Here is an 18,493-nt window from a genome sequence, read left to right on the forward strand (position 1 = left end):
TATTGGATGCATACCGGCCAATCCATTCAGTTTGTTTCTCTCTTGGAGTTTGATTGCAAAGCCCTAGAGAGGGACACAGAAAGTAGAGTGGTCCATGAGACGATGAACAAGCTGAGAAATAACAAAAGCAGAAGCCATCAGAAGGAAGAATCTGTGGATGATCTTCTTCAATCCCTACTTGTTTATCTCAACTTTCCTTGATGGAGCAGTAGACTCACCATAACAGAATTCCAGTCAGTTCCACAATCCAAGGAAGCAAATGCCCAATCTGAGAAACAGATCGATTGGGTACAGCTGCTTCTCAAACTTTAACAAGCTTGTAACAATTCATTTTGGGTGACTGTGAAAGAATCTGTTTTATATCCTTCTCCACTCTGCTCTGTGCACTGGGAGATTGTCCTGTATGGACTGCATTATCAGACTTCTCTTGTGCTCTCTCTTCCAACCTGTTGTGACCAATGGTAGTTGTGGAAGGAAGGAACAAAGCTGGAGGAGAGAGAGATGGAGGTATTCATTTCCAAGCTCCTCCTTCCTTACAGGGCCTGCACATTTGGGCAGTGGTAGATTCTTCTGTCACAGGCTAAGGCACTCTTTGGGTTCCTATACCTGTTCCATCCCTTGCCCCTTAAAGACAAGGATTGATGAGTTACCCCCTGTTGCTATTTCCTCCCTCCACTCTTCCCATCCTTTCTTGGTTTCCATTAGCTCTGCTATGATATTGTGATTTGTACTAAGAAATATACATTTGGCATTCATCCTGTTTCTGGCACAGTAAACTATGATGCTAAAGGACAGTATCACAAGATAGTGAAATGGGTAACAAGCCTCTTTTCACCACAACTGGGTTTATGTTAATGAGATGACTTTTGGAGAGCAACTTAGGATGGGGGCTGGTTGCCTGGGGAACAAAACAGAACTAGAGGGTTGAAACTTCCAGCCCCACCCTCTGATTTTCTGAGAGGGAAGAGATGTTGAGTTTCCATTCAATCACCAATGGGTGATGATTTGATCAAACAAGCTTGGGTAATGAAGCTCTTCTAAAAAAGATGAGGTACAGAGAGCTTTCAAGTTGATGAACATGTGGAGGTTTGGGGAGGGTGATGCACTTGCAGAGGGCAGGGAAACTCCATGCCTCTTCTCCACATTGCCCTGTGCGTCTCTTCCATCTGGCTGCTCCTGAGTTATATCCTTTCATGACAAACTGGTAATCTAGTAATCAAAATGTTTCTCTGAGTTTTGTGAGCAGCCCTAGCAAATTAATCAAACTCCAGGGGGAAACTGTGACCAGCTGGGCTTTTTTTTATTTTTTAAATTTTTTTAAATTTTTAAAAAAATTTTTTTGGCTTCAGAGAGGCGGGAACAGTCTTGTGGGACTAAGCCATTTAACCTATGGGATCTGACACTGTGCTAGCTCCATGTAGGTAGTATCACAATGGAGTTGAATTGTAGAACACCCAGCTGGTGTTAGAGTCTCATTTGGTGGTGAGGGAAAAAAACCTCATTCATACTCTAGAATTGGGTTCAGATCCCCCCATACATCTCCACACCTGTATAAATAGTCTTCATTAAACCCTCTTCATTTAATTCCTTTGGGTGAGCCAGCTGCTTCTCACCAAGCAGCCACCCAAGACACACCCTGGCACTTACACTGGTTCTACCCATTCTAACCAGAAGTCATGCCTTTCTTATTAACTGTCATGCAAGAGGAAGCCACATTTCAAGAAAAGGAGGAAACATCATCGTTTACCAACATGTGGACGTGAAGCACAAAACACAAATGCCACTTCCTCTTTTGTCATTTAACCACTATTTTTTTATTTTTAAAAATATTTTATTTGTTTGTTTGTTTGTTTGACCCACTGCTGAGCCACCCACACATCCCACCCTTTTTTTTTTTTCATTAAAAAAATTTTTTTAACAGTAGGTTCTATGCCCAACATGAACCTCAAACTCAGGACCCTGAGATTAAGAGTCACATGCCCTACCAACTGATTCAGCCAAGTGCCCGTTTTTGCCTGTCATTTAAAAATCGTTGTTTCGGGATGCCTGGGTGGCTAAGTCGGTTAAGCATCTGCCTTCCATTCAGGTCATGATTCCAGGGTTCCGGGATTGAGTCCCACATTAGGCTTCCTGCAGGGAACCTGCTTCTCCCTCTATGTCTCTGCCTCTCTTTGTGTCTCTCATTAATAAGTAAATAAAATCTTTAAAACAACAACAACAACAATTGTCTCTCTAGGGCACCTGGGTGGCTCGTCAGTTGAGCAGCCGACTCTGGATTTCTGCTCAGGTCATGGTTTCAAGGCCCTGAGATGAGCCCTGCCTCTGACTCCATGCTGAACACAGAGTCTCCTTGAGATTCTCTCTCTCTCCCTCTGCCCCTCTCTACCATCCCCTCACAGCTTGAGTGCTTTCCCAATCTCTCTCTCTCTCAAAAAAAACAAAAAACAGTTGTTTCTCAGCAAACTTCCCACACTTTGTAATAGTGATATTCCATAGAAGCATTGGCTGGAAATGGAAAATATGGTGAAGGTGCTCCACCCTGCAGAAACAGAGTTGCAAGAACTGAGCAGAACCCAGTGTGTATGCTCTATCAGAATGGCAGCCTAGACGTAACACTAAAACAGTACTAGTCAACACTTGGTTCACTGGAAATCAGCTTAACCTTCTCCTTGGAATATATAGTTGACCCTTGAACAACACAGGAATGAACTGCATGGGTCTACTTACATATAGATACGAATATATATATATACACACATACATATATATACATATACATATATATATGCTATGCTATATGTATATATACATATATATGCTGTCTAGTACTGTAAATGTATATTTCTTATGATTTTTGTAACATTTTCTTTTATCTAGCTTACTTTATTGTGGGAATGCAGTCTATAATGTTTATAATATGCAAGATATGCGATAATTGCTTACTTTATCAGTAAAGCTTCCAGTCAACAATAGGCTATTAATAGTTAAGTTTTTGTATGTCAAAATATACACAGATTTTCAACTGTGTGTGGGGGGGAGTCAGTGCCGCTAAGCCCCATGTTGTTCAAGGGTCAGCTGTACTGTCACTTTTGTTTCAAACAAACCTCTTATGCCAAGTGTACTTGCTACCTGTGATGATTTAAGTTGGCCCTGTACAGGCGGCAACACAACATTCTGACTTTTTTTTTTTTAAGATTTATTTATTTAGAGAAAGAGAGAGCATGCGAGAGAGAGAGTAAGGAGCAGAAGGAGAGAGAGAATCTCAAGGAGATTCTCAACTAAGGATGGAACCTGAGATCATGACCTGAGCTGAAATCTAGAGCCAGACACTCAACCAACTGAGCTATCCAGGTGCCCCATCATTCTGACTGTTCTGAAAGGCTTTGAACTATATACATTTTTTAAAATGGTTGAAATGGTGAATTTTATGTCGTGACTTTAATCTTTTTAAAAAGATTTTATGTATTCATTCAAGAGAGGAAGAGAGAGAGAGAGAGAGAGCACAAGCAGGAGGAGCACAGAGACAGAAGGAGAAGCAGGCTCCTCACCAAGCAGGGATCCCAACACAGGCTCAATTGTAGGACCCTGGGGTCATGGCCTACGTGGAAGGCAGATGCTTAACTGACTCAGCCACCCAGGTACCCCATGTGACTTTAATCTTAATAAAAATATAAAGAGATAAAGAAATTGCTGGTCCCATTCCAAGTTTAAACAGGGAACCTGGCTGACCTGTTTGGATTTTGGCAAAATTATATTCCTTACCAAATGGATTTTGTTGGACCTTATTTTCCATAAGATCCAGACAATTTTGGCCTTATGTTTTATCTTTATGGTGATTGTGTAGTGACCACAATGTGTGGGAAGAGCAGGATGTGTTGTAATTCATGCAAAAAAATTATGAATATTAATTCCCCAAATTTTGTAACTTAAGCTTTCTAAATTTTATTTTATGTGAAAATAAATTTATAGGATAAGCTGAGGAGGTTTCAGAATTACATGTAATGCTCTTGAGAAAATTTCAGCATGAGTAAGGAGAAAGAAAGTGTAATTGATGAAAATTGGTGTACTAGCTCATGAAGCTATGGTCTTCATTCAATGGACAGACAGCCCATGGTGACCTGCAGGAAAGGAGCTAAGAGAGCAAATACTCTGACTTCACTGTCCTCCCGATTTCTGATAACCTGTTGGTGTTTCCCATTGGCTAAACCCAACAGCAAGCCAGAGGCTAATGAAGTCTATCATTATTCTCCAAAGATGTCAGGATTGCAGGCAGACAACTGGATGCATTTGGAGGACTCAGCAGAAGGCACCCAGCCCACTCAGAAAAACAGAAAGAAAAAAAATCTAAAAAGTTTGATGCACTGAAAAGATGTTCATAATGTTACAAGTGCAAAAATAAAGATTTCAAATAGTTCACTTTCTTGTTTATTGAGTCTCTCCCTGCTACTACAATGTAAGTCCCATGAAAGGAAAGACAATGTACATCTTGCTTAGCAACATAGTCCCAGTTTCTAGAGAATAGAGACTTAATAAATATTAATAAGATGAATAAATGACTTTGTGCAAATCCCTTAACATCTCCAAGACTCCCGAGTTTTCTTATCTACATGTTGCTGGGTGTTTCAGCTGGACAAGAGGTAGAATTTAGATGCTTTTGGCAAACAATCAGGATATACCCTTAAAACACTTCCAAATACCTACCCGAACGAGCTGATACTCATGGAGGTTTTGAGAAGAATCCATGGAATGAAAGAGGGAATAGACAAAAAGGTGGAGACTGTCCATGTATCCAGCAGACCTTTGTGGTTACTTGGAGGCCCCTTAAGTGAAGGGATAGAATGAGAGGTGGTACCATGTTTATGAGTCAGAAGTGACTCTGGGGATGCCTGGGTGGCTCAACAGTTGAGTGTCTGCTTTCAGCTCAGGGTGTAATCCATGGGTCCTGGGCTCAAGTCCCACATCGGGCTCCTTAAGGAAAGCCTGCTTCTCCCTCTGCCTGTGTCTCTGCCTCTCTCTGTGTCTCTCATGAATAAATAAATAAATCTTAAAAAAAAATAAGTGACTTTGTGCCCAAGTGCAACAGCTCTGGGATCCAGGACACAGTGGCAGACCCATGCTGGGGAGAGAACCTGCTTCCTATAGCACAGGTCAGGATGAGTCTCAGAGTTCTGTGGACTGGACCTGGCCATGGGTGAGGATCACTGTTTTGAGTGGATCAGATACTTGGAGAAAGCCTGTGATGAACTTTGACAAGGAGATCAAAGTAGAGAAAGATGAGAGAAGCACATCCTGAGCAGAGATGAGATGCCCCACAGCACCCACAAACTCCCAAGGAAGGTTTTTCTGAGAAGTAGGGAAGAGGACAAAACACAATCTGAGATCCTGTGGTAAAAAAAAAAAACAACAACAAAACAAAACAAAACAAAAACCAGATACATAAATTAAGCCAGTCCACATTTGCAGTACAGGTAGAAGCAGCTTGAGAGTTTTATTTTTTATTTTTTAAAGATTTTATTTATTCATGAGAGATACACAGAGAGGCAGAGACAAAGGCAGAGGGAAAAGCAGGCTCCCTGCGGGGAGTCCAATGGGGGACTCGATCTCAGGACCCCGAGATCACAGCCTGAGCCAAAGGCAGATGCCCAACTGCTGAGCCACCCAAGCATCCCAGCTTGAGAGTTTTAAATCATGGATTTGGATAATTTCATCAAAGTCAGAAATTATTCATGAAGTAAGGTCACAGAAATGAGACAGCACAAAAATTAATACTGATTATAAAGTGACGGAATATTTAGGGAGAAAAGTGGTGAGTTCTTTCGCACATTGTCCATTACAGGGTTTCAAAGAGAAGTCATCCCTACCCAGGATAAGCATTGGAAATGTCTCCTTCTGAAGCTTTTCATATTTTTTAAAGATGAAAGCACTTGATTAAAGGCATATTTGGAAATATAAACACCATTACATTCTAGGCTCAATAAAGCCAAGTGATAATGGGAAACAACCCTTAAGATCTTTAAGTAAGATGTAAGTTTTATCAAAATGTCTAAGGAGCATCATTTGAAACAAACATTTTAAAATGCAGTTCAAGGGGTGCCTGGGTGGATCAGTTGGTTAAGCATCTGCCTTTGGCTCAGGTCAGGATCCCAGCATCCTGGGATCGAGCCCTGCATCAGGCTCCCTGCTCAGTTGGGGGGTTTTGCTCCTCCCTCTGCCCCTCTTCCCTGCTTGTGTTTTCTCTCTCTTTGTCTCAAATAAACAAATAAAGTCTTAAAAAATAATAATAAAATACAGTTCAGAATCTCATTACAATGAGCTGTGAGCAAGTATCTAAGTGATTAATACAACTTTCTTTTTCATATTTTGTGGTCATGGGGATGGAGCAAAGTAGTCAATATTGTTGATGTCTGTCGCTAATCTCCTTTTTGTGCCAGCTGTCTGTTCTCTAGACTGGCCTCAGATGAACAGGAGCTATAATACACCTCCCCACCACCAGGAGGGTGGCACACAGCCAATAACTGACTGACACAGGGATATGAAAGGCTGGTCACCCTGCCTCAAAGGGGGACCGGCACTGAGGTGCAATCCAGGCATCAGAGCTCATGTGGGATCAGCTGAACCCAGATCCCTCTCCTACCACATCCTGCTTCCCTCCCCTTCTCTTTTCTCAGAGCACTCCCTCAATAAATTACAGGCACCAAAATCCCCATCTCAGGCTCTGCCTTTAGGGAACCTGCCCTAAATCACCCATTGTCATTTTATAGTTTGTAATGGAATTATCATGGAGTTGTTTGTGGAAATGTGAAAGGGGCCTGTTTCAGTTGCTGGCAAGAGCAGGACATGATTTGGAAAACCAGGAAAATCTGTCTTTCAAGGGGTGGAATATCAGAACGCTGTCCTATTACTGTGCACACTCACAATCTACTACTGGTCTCAAAAGCACTTAAATAGTAGACTGTTTTTGAATTTAGCTCAAAGTTATTCTTTACATCATTGTTTATCCTGAAAAGTTGGAGATGACACAATTTAGATCAAATGCGTTATGACACATGTATAATGGACCACCACACAACCATCAAAACAAAACAATGTTTTAAAAGGTTTGATGTTGGGGTGACTGGGTGACGGGCACTGAGGGGGGCATTTGACAGTGTGAGCACTGGGTGTTATACTATATAACAAATTGAACTCCAATAAAAATATACAAAAAATATAAATAAATAAATAAATAAATAAATAAATAAATAAATAAATAAAAGTTTTGATGAATTGAAAAGATGTTCACAACCGGACAAGTGCAAAAAAAAAAAAAAATGCAGATTTGAGAAGACCATAGGCATACTTGTTCTAGCCTATCCTCAGGTGGGCATGAGACCTCTGGCACTGTCACATTCTGGCTTTCCCTTTACATGTAGGCAGGTGTAACTAACAGAGTATTATTAATATGTAAGTGTTTTTAGTCAAGGGGTGCCAAGGATGTTGGCCCATTTCCTGAAAAACTAGCTGTAAATCTGCCCCCAGACAGTCATGATCAGGGCCAGCACAAGGGAGGAGAGAAAGAAGAACTCATCTCAAGCACAATATAATAGAAGACAATCCCTTCAATAATCAAGATAAATACTACGTCAACACAACATTTCAAAACATCAAAAATCAATGCAAGAAAACCCACAATAAACCAAACATCCAAAATATCCAGTGTTATGCCAGGTCATAATGGACCCTGTGGCAAAAACAAAGGAAAAATGTGCACCCTTACACACTCTTTCTTAATGTACTTTAAAAAAAGATTTTATTTATTTATTCATGAGAGACACAGAGAGAGAGGCAGAGACACAGGCAGAGGGAGAAGCAGGCTCCCTGTGGGGAGCCGGATGTGGGACTCGATCCCAGGACCCTGGGATCACCACCTGAGCCAAAGGCAGATGCTCAACCACTGAGCCACCCAGGTGCCCCTTCACTGTACTTTTTAATAGCTTTTTTTTTTCCTAGAACTTGATTTTGAAAATATTATTGAGCTTACTTCCATTAAAACCGAGGAAGTAGGGATCCCTGGGTGGTGCAGTGGTTTGGTGCCTGTCTTTGGCCCAGGGCGTGATCCTGGAGACCCGGGATGGAGTCCCACGTCGGGCTCCGGTGCATGGAGCCTGCTTCTCCCTCTGCCTGTGTCTCTGCCTCTCTCTCTCTCTCTCTATGTGTGTATGTGTGTGTGACTATCATGAATTAAAAAAAAAAAAAAAACCAAGGCAGTAAAATTTTAATAAATTCTGGTTTGGGGAAAAATAAGATATTTAAATTTGTTTTCAGTTCTAAGATCCTTAACTTTGATTTTTCAATGTTTTCTCAATTATTTTAATGTTCTAAGGGAAGCACTTGTATGTGGTCAACAAATATTTTTTGAATGAATGGATCCTTATATTTATGGGATTGGAGAATGATGTAGTTTTTATTCTGAATCCCTTTTCTCCATGTAGTAGAGGCAGTAGAGGAAGTGGGGATAAAAGACTATACCAAAGGCAGCTTGATGTTTATACTAAGAAAAATTATTGTGTGGAGGCCACAGCTTTTACTTACCTTAGAAATATAGAGTCCCTGGGGCACCTGGGTGGCTCAAAGTATCTGACTCTTGGTTTCAGCTCTAGTCATAATCTCAGGGTCCTGAGATTGAGCCTTATGTCAAGCTCTGCGGTGAGGATGGAGCTTCCTTAAGATTCTCTCCTTCTCCTTCTGTCCCACCCCCTCACTTTCTCTCTCTCTAAAAAAAATAAAATAGGAGCATATGTCTTTAAAAAAAAAAAAAATATATATATATATATATATATATATATATATATATATATTTCCTTAGGGAGACTATATTTTTGACCAATGTGCAACACAGTCATAAAGACATGCCTTTGGAGAAAAGCTCTCAGTTTTTCCTCATTGAGAATGATATTCTCTGTGGGCTTTTCATAAATGGCTTTTATGATATTGAGGTATGTACCCTCTATGCCTACACTGTGGAAAGTTTTCCTTAAGAAAGGATGCTATCTTTTGTTTTTCTACATCTATTGAGAGGATCATATGGTTTTCGTCCTTTATTAATGTGATTTATTCTTTTATTAATGTGATTGCAAATATTGAACCATTTTTGCATCCCAGGAATAAATCCCACTTGGTCCTGGTGGATAATCCTTTTAATGTACTGTTGGATCCTATTGGCTAGTATCTTGATGAGTATTTCAACATCCATGTTCAGCAGGGATATTGATCTGTAATTGTTTTTGGTGGGGTCTTTGTCTGGTTTTGGGATCAAGGTAATGTTGGCCTCATAAAATGAGTTTGGAAGTTTTCCTTCCATTTCTATTTTTTTGAAACAGCTTCAGAAGAATGGGTATTATTTCTTCTTTAAATGTTTGCTAGAATTCCCCTGAGAAGCCATCTGGCCCCGGACTCTTGTATTTTGGGAGGTTTTTGATGCCTGCTTCAATTTCCTTCCTGGTTAATGGGTCTGTTCAGATCAATGGAACAGAATAGAGAATCCAGAAATGGACGCTTAACTCTATGGTCATCTAATATTCGACAAAGTAGGAAAGAATACCAACTGGAAAAATGACAGTCCCTTCAACAAATGGTGCTGGGAAAATTGGACAGCCACATGCAGGAGAAGGAAACTGGACCATTCTCTTACACCATACACAAAGATAAACTCAAAATGGATGAAAGACCTAAATGTGAGTCAGAAATCCATCAAAATCCTAGAGGAGAACACAGGCAGTGACCTCTGTGACCTGAGCCACAGCAACTTCTTGCTAGACACATCTCCAAAGACAAGGGAAACAAAGGCAAAAATGAATTTTTGGGATTTCGTCAAGATAAAAAGCAGGAACACAGCAAAGGAAAGCCAACAAAACCAAAAGCAACTGACAGCATGGGAGAAGATATTTGAAAATGACATTTAAGATAGAGGGCTAGTATCCAAAATCTATAAAGAACTTATTAAACTCAACACCCAAACAAAACACAAATAATTCAGCCAAGAAATGGGAAGAAGACATGAACAGATATTTCTCCAAAGAAGACATGCAAAAGGCCAACAGACACATGAAAAAATGCTCCATATCACATGGCATCAAGAAAATACGAATCAAAACCACAATGAAACACCACCTCACACCTGTCAGAATAGCAAAAATGAACAAGTCAGGAAACAACAAATGTAAGCAAGGATGAGGAGAAAGGGGATTGTTCTTACATTGTTGGTGGGAATGCAAGCTGGTGCAGCCACTCTGGAGAACTGTGTGGAGGTTCCTTAAGAAGTTGAAAATAGAGCTATCCTACAACCCAGCAAATGCACTACTGGGTAGTTACCCCAAAGATACAAATGTAGTGAAATGATGGGACACCTGCACCCCAATGTCCACAACAGCCAAACTGTGGAAAGAGCCCAGATGTCCATCAACAGATGAATGGATAAAGAAGATGTGGTGTATCTATATCTATATCTATCTATCTATCTATCTATCTATATATATATATATATATGAAATGGGATATTACTCATCCATCAGAAAGGATGAATACTTACCATTTACATCAATATGGATGGAACAGGAAGGTATTATGCTGAGTGAAATAAATCAATAAGAGAAAGACAACTATCATATAGTTTCCCTCATGTGTGGAATATAAGAAACAGCACAGAGGATCATAGGGGAAGGGAGGGAAAACTGAATAGGAAGTCATCACAGAGGGAGAAAAACCATGAGAGACTCTTTAGGAAACAAACTGAGGGCTCCTGGCAGGAGGTGGGTTGGGGGGTGGGGTAATTGAGTGATGGGCATTAAGGAGGATATGCGACATGAAGAGCACTGGGAGTTACAGGCAACTGATAAATTATTGAACACCACATTTGAAACTAAGGATGTGCTATATGTTGGCTAATTGAATTTAAATTAAAAATAATTAAAATAAAATAAAATAAAAAAGCAAGGCTTTGTGCAAATCTTCTAAGAGGAAGAAGTTTAAGCATTACAAATTTATTATTAAAAAAACAAATTTATAGATCCTGATACCTAAGAGGAAATGCAAACTCAAATCCTTCATTTTGTATATTCCAAATTGTTGCAATTAAATACAAAATGTTGATAATCCACTGGTTACTGTATCAATTAGTAATTGCCACAAATAATACTTCATCGCAAACCACTCTTAAAATTCAGTACCTTGGGACGCTGGGGTGGCTCAGTGGTTGAGACTCTGCCCTGGGCTCAGGTCATGAATCAAGTCCTGCATCAGGCTCCCTGTGGGGAGCCTGCTTCTCCCTCTGCCTATGTCTCTGCCTTTTTCTATGTGTCTCTCATGAATAAATAAATAAAATATTTTTTAAAAAAAACAACTCAGTACCTTAAAACAATGATACTTGATTGCTACTCCTGAGTCTGTGAGTTGGCTGAGCAGGTCTGCTATCTTAGCTGGGCTTGCTCACCTGACTGCCATCAGCTACAAGTCGGCCAGGTGGCTGATTGAGGCCAGCCTCAGCTGGTGTAATGGAATGACGTAGCTCTCCTCTATGTTTCTCACACCCCTCCTGCAGGTCAGCAGGCATGTTCTCAGGGTGGAGACAAGGATGCAAGAGCAAGTTAACACTAACTCTGGGAAACAAGGGGTAGTGGAAGGGGAGGTGGGCAGGGGAATGGGGTGACTGGGTGATGGGCATTGAGGGGGCACTTGACGGGATGAGCACTGGGTGTTATACTGTATGTTGGCAAATCGAACTCCAATGAAAAAATATACATAAAATTTTAAAAAACTAATCATGGAAAGGACAAAAAGGAATGCACACCCAATTTTGAAAGCCTCTGTCTTTGAATCATTCTACTGACCAAAGCAAGTCTCAAGGCCAAGCCTGAGTGAGAACAGTAAGAGGTCACAAAGTGATAGGGAAGGGGTGTAGAGAATAGAGGCCACTTCTTGAGGCCATTGATCCAATCAATCTACCACAACTGGTGATGGGTAAGAGCTGTGCCATCTCTTGTTTCATTATCCCTTAGAACCGTGGCATCTGTGAACTGATGCAGCCACTCTGGAAAACTGTGTGGAGGTTCCTCAAAGAGTTAAAAATAGACCTGCCTTACGACCCAGCAATTGCACTGTTGGGGATTTACCCCAAAGATACAGATGCAATGAAACGCCGGGACACCTGCACCCCGATGTTTCTAGCAGCAATGGCCACAATAGTCAACTGTGGAAGGAGCCTCGGTGTTCATTGAAAGATGAATGGATAAAGAAGATGTGGTTTATGTATACAAGGGAATATTCCTCAGCCATTAGAAATGACAAATACGGGATCCCTGGGTGGCCCAGCGGTTTGGCGCCTGCCTTTGGCCCAGGGCGCGATCCTGGAGATCCGGGATCGAATCCCACATCGGGCTCCCGGTGCATGGAGCCTGCTTCTCCCTGTGCCTGTGTCTCTGCCTCTCTCTCTCTCTCTCTGTGACTATCATAAAAAAAAAAAAAAAAAAAAAGCTCTCCTTAAAAAAAAAAAAAAAAAAAAAAAAAGAAATGACAAATACCCACCATTTGCTTCAACGTGGATGGAACTGGAGGGTATTATGCTGAGTGAAATAAGTCAATCAGGGATCCCTGGGTGGCGCAGCGGTTTGGCGCCTGCCTTTGGCCTAGGGCATGATCCTGGAGACCCAGGATCGATTCCCACGTCGGGCTCCCGGTACATGGAGCCTGCTTCTCTCTGCCTGTGTCTCTGCCTCTCTTTCTCTCTCAGTGACTATCATAAATAAATAAAAATTAAAAAAAAAAAAAAAAAGAAATAAGTCAATCAGAGAAGGACAAACATTATATGGTCTCATTCATTTGGGGAATATAAATAATAGTGAAAGGGAATAGAAGGGAAGGGAGAAGAAGTGGGTGGGAAATATCAGAAAGGGAGACAGAACATAAAGACTCCTAAATCTGGGAAACGAACTAGGGGTGGTGGAAGGGGAGGAGGGCGGGGGGTGGGGGTGAATGGGTGACGGGCACTGAGGGGGGCACTTGACGGGATGAGCACTGGGTGTTGTTCTGTATGTTGGCAAGGTGAACACCAATAAAAAATAAATTTATTATAGATTAAAAAAAAGAACTGTGGCATCTGTATTGAACACTCTGGACAAGCCAAGCACAGAAGACCAACCTGTCATAAATGAACTCGTGGGTCAGCTTCCCTCTCAAGCTGTGGCTGCCACAAATAATAAAGACTGAGCTTCCATGAACCAAGTTTAATATCGTTATCAAATTGTCTAACCCATGATCATTACTGAGCTAACTGAATCTTAGGTGGTAAGTTGACTCAAAGTAATTATTTAGTCTTTCCTCGGTATCCCCACACTAAGAATGTCTGTGGTCAAAGGAAGAGAAAGAGAAAGTTACAGGGTCTGGAAGAGGAGCTCTGTGGTCAAGAGCTCACAGCCTAGCTCAACCACTTACAGCTGTGTGATGCTGGGAAAGTGACCTAACTTCTCTGAGCCTCTGTTTCTTCATCCTGAAAATGGAGATTAATCATTCATTTACTCATTCATTCAACATATTTGTGGAGAATCTACTAGATATAATTCCCTGTGCTTATAGAGCTCACAGTCTAAGCTGGAGATGCCTAAGAAAAAGAAGTTATAATACAAGGTTAGAAAGCATGAAGCCCTAGGAACACACAGAGGGACATCTAATCTTACTTCAGGAGATTCAAAGAATGCTCCCTGGTGGAAGTGATGACTGAGATTCAAAAAAAAAAAAAAAAAAAAAGGTAGAAATTATCAGGATTTTGAGGAAAGGTGTGTCCTAGGAGGAGGGAATGGTGGATGCAAAGTCCAAAAGTCAAGAAGACATTTTTTTTTCTGTTTTTAAAAATATTTAATTTAATTTAATAATTAATTTATGACAATTTTAAAATACTTTTAATTTATTTATGAGAGAGAGAGAGGCAGAGACACAGGCAAAGGGAGAAGCAGGCTCCACGCAGGGAGTCTGATGCGGGACTCGATCCCGGGACTCCTGGATCACACCCTGGGCCGAAGGCAGGTGCTTAACTGCTAAGCCACCCAGGCGTCCCTCTTTCTGGTTTTAAAGACAAGCTCTGCTATCTGCATGGCAAACAGAAGAGTATTCCAGAATATTCTAGAACATTCATGAGTGAGTCCCCAGGGGCTCTCCTTAAAACTCAAGTTCTGGTTCAGCCAATAGAGGGTAGGGCCTGGTATCCTGCTTTCTGGTCCACAGACCACACTCTGAGTAGGGAGGTATTAGAGTGGCCATGGAAGGGAGGATATATACATTTTATTGTTCCAATTTTAGTATATGTGCTACCAAAGTGAGCACAGAGTATATCTACATTTTAAAGTTGCATCTCCCTCCTCTCTCCCTGGCAATCAAGATTTTATGCAGGATGGAGGGCAACGTGGGATGGTGATAGCTTTGTGAGCAGTGTGAATCCTAGGCAAGTCCCATGAAAGTTCCTGGAAGGAAGAGAGGTGTTGGTTCCCTGAAAGGTCCCAGGAAACCAAAACACTTTCCAAAGTGTGCTGTCATCAAACGCAGCAACCCTCCATGAAACGCTGGGATTCTCCTCCGTCCAGCACTCCTACTCACCAATGTAACTGCATTAAGTGTTTGTCCAAAAGTAGTTGATAGGTCTATGTGTTTTATTCACCCCCTTGGGGCCCATAATTATTGTTTTACTGACCACTTCTTTCAAAGGAGGAGGAGGCTTTGTCAAAGGGTATGTCAGTCAGTCATATGGTAAATCATTAATTGAGGGGCTGCTCTGTGTTCTGGAGAGACACACTTGCAGTCATGCACCCGTGAACTTGGGAGAAACCAAAATAGTAGCCAGATAATCTTGGTCATGCCATTGCACTGGGACCTGTTTCTTCCAAACTCTGGAAACTCAAAGAGCAGAACATAGAAGATGGACTGATAACCTAGAAGAGAAAGTCTTGTTTCCCAGAGAGTGCCGGGGCTGGCAGGATCTTGCATCTGTGCATCAAGATGTGAAGAGATTTCAGAGTAGGCTCCGGTAGGCATCTGCTTTCCTCAGATGTTGCTCCATAGCACATATGAAAGGAAGAAGAGCTTTAATCCTGTGAGAGAGAAATCAGAATTAGAATCAGCAGGATTAGGATTAGAAATGTGATTCCAGGGGTTGTATAAATACACGGGTCTTCTGTAAATACAGAGAAATATGGCAACAAACACTGGAAGGACAAACACTAAAATGTTAACATTGATGGTCTCTAGTGTGGCAGACACTAATGGCAAACCTGAAAGCTCTTCTCAACCTCTTCGTCATCAATAGCTTCCACTCTAGAGGCAAAGAAGCCAAATACGTGTTTTGTTAAGTTCCTTTGTAACTCTGTGTTGCCTGTGATACAATTCTGACCAACTAGGTGAAAGGGAAATCCCCTGAGGGGTTTCTGGGAAAGCTTTTCTTTCCTGTGAAAGAGAGAAAGAGTTTGCTGCTTCTGTCCCATCCCTCTTCTTGCCTTCAACATGGTTGTGATGTCTGGAGCTATGGCAGCCATCTTGCAACCATGAAAATCATTTGATGAAGTCAACATATTGTTAGTGGAATGGAAAAGTAGGGAAAACCTAGATCCTTTAAAACACCCCTGAGCAACAGAACCAGTATCAGAAACACCTAACTCTGAGCTTCTATTCTTGGGGGCAAAAAAAAGAAGAAGAATTTCCTATTTAAATAAGCCACCACTGAGGTGGGCACTTGATGGGATGAGCACTGGGTGTTATTCTATATGTTGGCAAATTGAACACCAATAAAAAAAAATTTATTTTAAAAAATAAGGCAAAAAATAAATAAAATAAAAAATAAAAAACATAAATAAGCCACTGAATCTTAGTTTCTTGTGCTTAGAATAAATCAGTGAAAATATAAAAAATTCTAATAGAGGATGGAAGAGCTGTCGTAAATTTTTTTTATAACCCTGTAAATTTTAAATGGCAATGGTAGCAATGCAAAAATATGTGGGATTATGTGGAAAAATCAGTTTTGCCTCCATTTGCACATTCATTTCAATGTTTCTGAAGTCATATATGTGAAATATAATTCATATGTTAATATATATTGTAATTCATTTTTATAATAGATAATATGAAATTTTATATGTTATATATTATAGTATAATAATTAGATAATATATAACCTCATAATTATATATATATAATCTTATTTACAATTATCAACAAGAAAAAAAATAATTATCAACAAGAGAACCTGGCAGATGTTATTACTGGCTCAAAAAAGACGGGCACTGAGGAGGGCACTTGACAGGATGAGCACTGGGTGTTACATGTTGGCAAACTGAACTCCAATAAAAAAAATACGAAAAAGAAAAGAATGCAAAGAACAGAGCTATGTATGTATTATATAATATATATAACATACATGTATAATGTAAACAAAAGATATAAAACATATAATTGTATATAATGTAAATAATATATGAGATATATATGATACATGTTAAATAATACATAATATATATTACATAGTGTATATATATATCTCTTCCGTGCATTCTCTTTTGAGCCAGTTCAACATCTGCCTCACTCTCACTGTTTAGTGAATAGAATAAAATCCTTAATGTATTCTCATGTTATGTCTGTAGGAGTCATCATTTCATCTTTTTTAGCTCACACAGGTACTAAGGGGCAAAGCTGGGATTTGAGCCCAGGCAACTCCGGGTCCTAAACCCCAACTCTTGAACACCACACTTTATTAAATGTGCTAATATACATGGACACTCTTAGCTCGCAGTAGGTACTCGGTGCATAGTGGTGTCTGGTATTGCTAAGAAGCAGTAGTTCCATTTGAACAGAACTGCATAAAACACACAGTCTCTCACCGTCTTAGAAGTGGAGGGGACAGAGGACAGTAATATCCCTGAGGTATGGGACTCGGAACTGGGTTTGATCTTCCTGGTAAGGCATCTCCTATATTCTTCCTGTACCTGGAGGAAGAGACACATCACAAGAAGATGAATTAGTCCTAGATGCAGGGATGTGGGTTGTTATAGGCATATTCCTGGGAAGGATGGGGCTGGGAAGGGCAACAGTTATGTACCTGGCGGTTGAGCAGACAGTGAATGATGAAGATGAAGGCTCCCTGCAGGCTGTTGATGATGGTGAATAGGTAGGCCATGATACGAGCCATGGATCCAATCTGGAAGATGCCCAACACCCAGGAGCATCCCAAGATGAAGAGCTGGGCAAAGGCCTTGCATGTCAGTAACCTAGGGGAGAAGATTTGGAAAGGATAAAGTTCTGGGCAGTGGCTGTTGTCCTCATGGACCGTACTCCCACCACCAGTCTGAGGCTGCCACCATGTCATCTGCTACCTAGGTGAGAATAAATATGGGGTGGTCTCCAAGCTCAGAGGAAGGGAAATGGAGTCCCATCAGCATTAAAAGGCAGATGGCCTACAGATACACGTAGCACAAAGATGTGTAGACACATATATTTAATGCAATATTATTGATAGTGATGAAAATGCTCAAAGGACCTACAGGTCCAAGAACTGAGGACACATTAAGTGAATGGTAATACCATAGTATGAAATACGAGGACTTTTTTTATTTAATTGAAGAAAAACTCGCATAACATAAAATTCACCATTTTAACCATTTAAAGTGTGCAATTCAGTGGCATTTGGCACATTCACAATGCTGTACAATCATCATAACTACCCAGTCCTAAGATATTTTTATCACCCCAAAAAGAAACCCCACACCTGTCAAGCACTCATTCTTCTCCCCCTCCCCTAACTAAAACAACGCTGGGGTCCACCCATTGATGAACAGATAAACAAAATATGGTCCATCCATACCCTGGAAAATTATTCAGCCATTAGAAGGAATAAAGTACTAAAACCTGCTACAACATGGATGAACCATGAAGACATTGTCAGTGAGGGAAGCCAGTCACAGAAGAACACAGAGTACATGATTTCATTTATAGGAAATGTCTAGAACAGGCAAATCTATAGAAACTAAAAGGAAATTATAAAACCATTTTTCAAAAGATTTTATCTTTAGGTAATCTCTACACCCAACATGGGGCTTGAATTCACAACTCTGAGATCAAGAGTTGCATGCTGCACTGACTGAGCCAGAAAGGTGCCCCATAAAACCATTTTTTAAAATGGTATAAGAGTGACCATATACAGGCCCTGGGTACCATGGAAACTGTGCCTCAGTTTCCTAAAATTGGTGTAAGGATAATAATACAATACCTACAGGGTGATATTACTTGTTCTGCAGATTAAATGAGATAACAAAACTCCAAGGGTGCTTGCCAGAGTGTCTGGCCCAAAAACATTTTTGTTAGTTGTTTTTTTTTTTTTTAATTTATTTTTTATTGGTGTTCAATTTACTAACATACAGAATAACCCCCAGTGCCCGTCACCCATTCACTCCCACCCCCCGCCCTCCTCCCCTTCTACCACCCCTAG

At 40.7% G+C, this 18,493-nt stretch overlaps 1 protein-coding gene across 2 annotated transcripts in view; it reads right to left on the reverse strand.

Moving 5' to 3' along the window:
* Positions 1-13,915: 13,915 nt before the first annotated feature.
* Positions 13,916-18,493, reverse strand: part of ADGRE1 (adhesion G protein-coupled receptor E1) — a 61,915-nt gene continuing 57,337 nt past the window's right edge. For both annotated transcript variants that reach the window (XM_072787551.1, XM_072787552.1), the window contains 3 exons: positions 17,108-17,276; positions 16,890-16,994; positions 13,916-15,110 (listed from right to left, as the gene is read on the reverse strand). In XM_072787551.1, coding sequence (XP_072643652.1) covers positions 15,105-15,110; positions 16,890-16,994; positions 17,108-17,276 — 280 coding nt within the window. In that variant the 3' untranslated portion in view covers positions 13,916-15,104. The remainder of the gene's footprint in view (positions 15,111-16,889; positions 16,995-17,107; positions 17,277-18,493) is intronic.

Source organism: Canis lupus, chromosome 19 (assembly GCF_048164855.1).
Source record: "Canis lupus baileyi chromosome 19, mCanLup2.hap1, whole genome shotgun sequence".
Classification (NCBI taxonomy): Eukaryota; Metazoa; Chordata; class Mammalia; order Carnivora; family Canidae; genus Canis; species Canis lupus.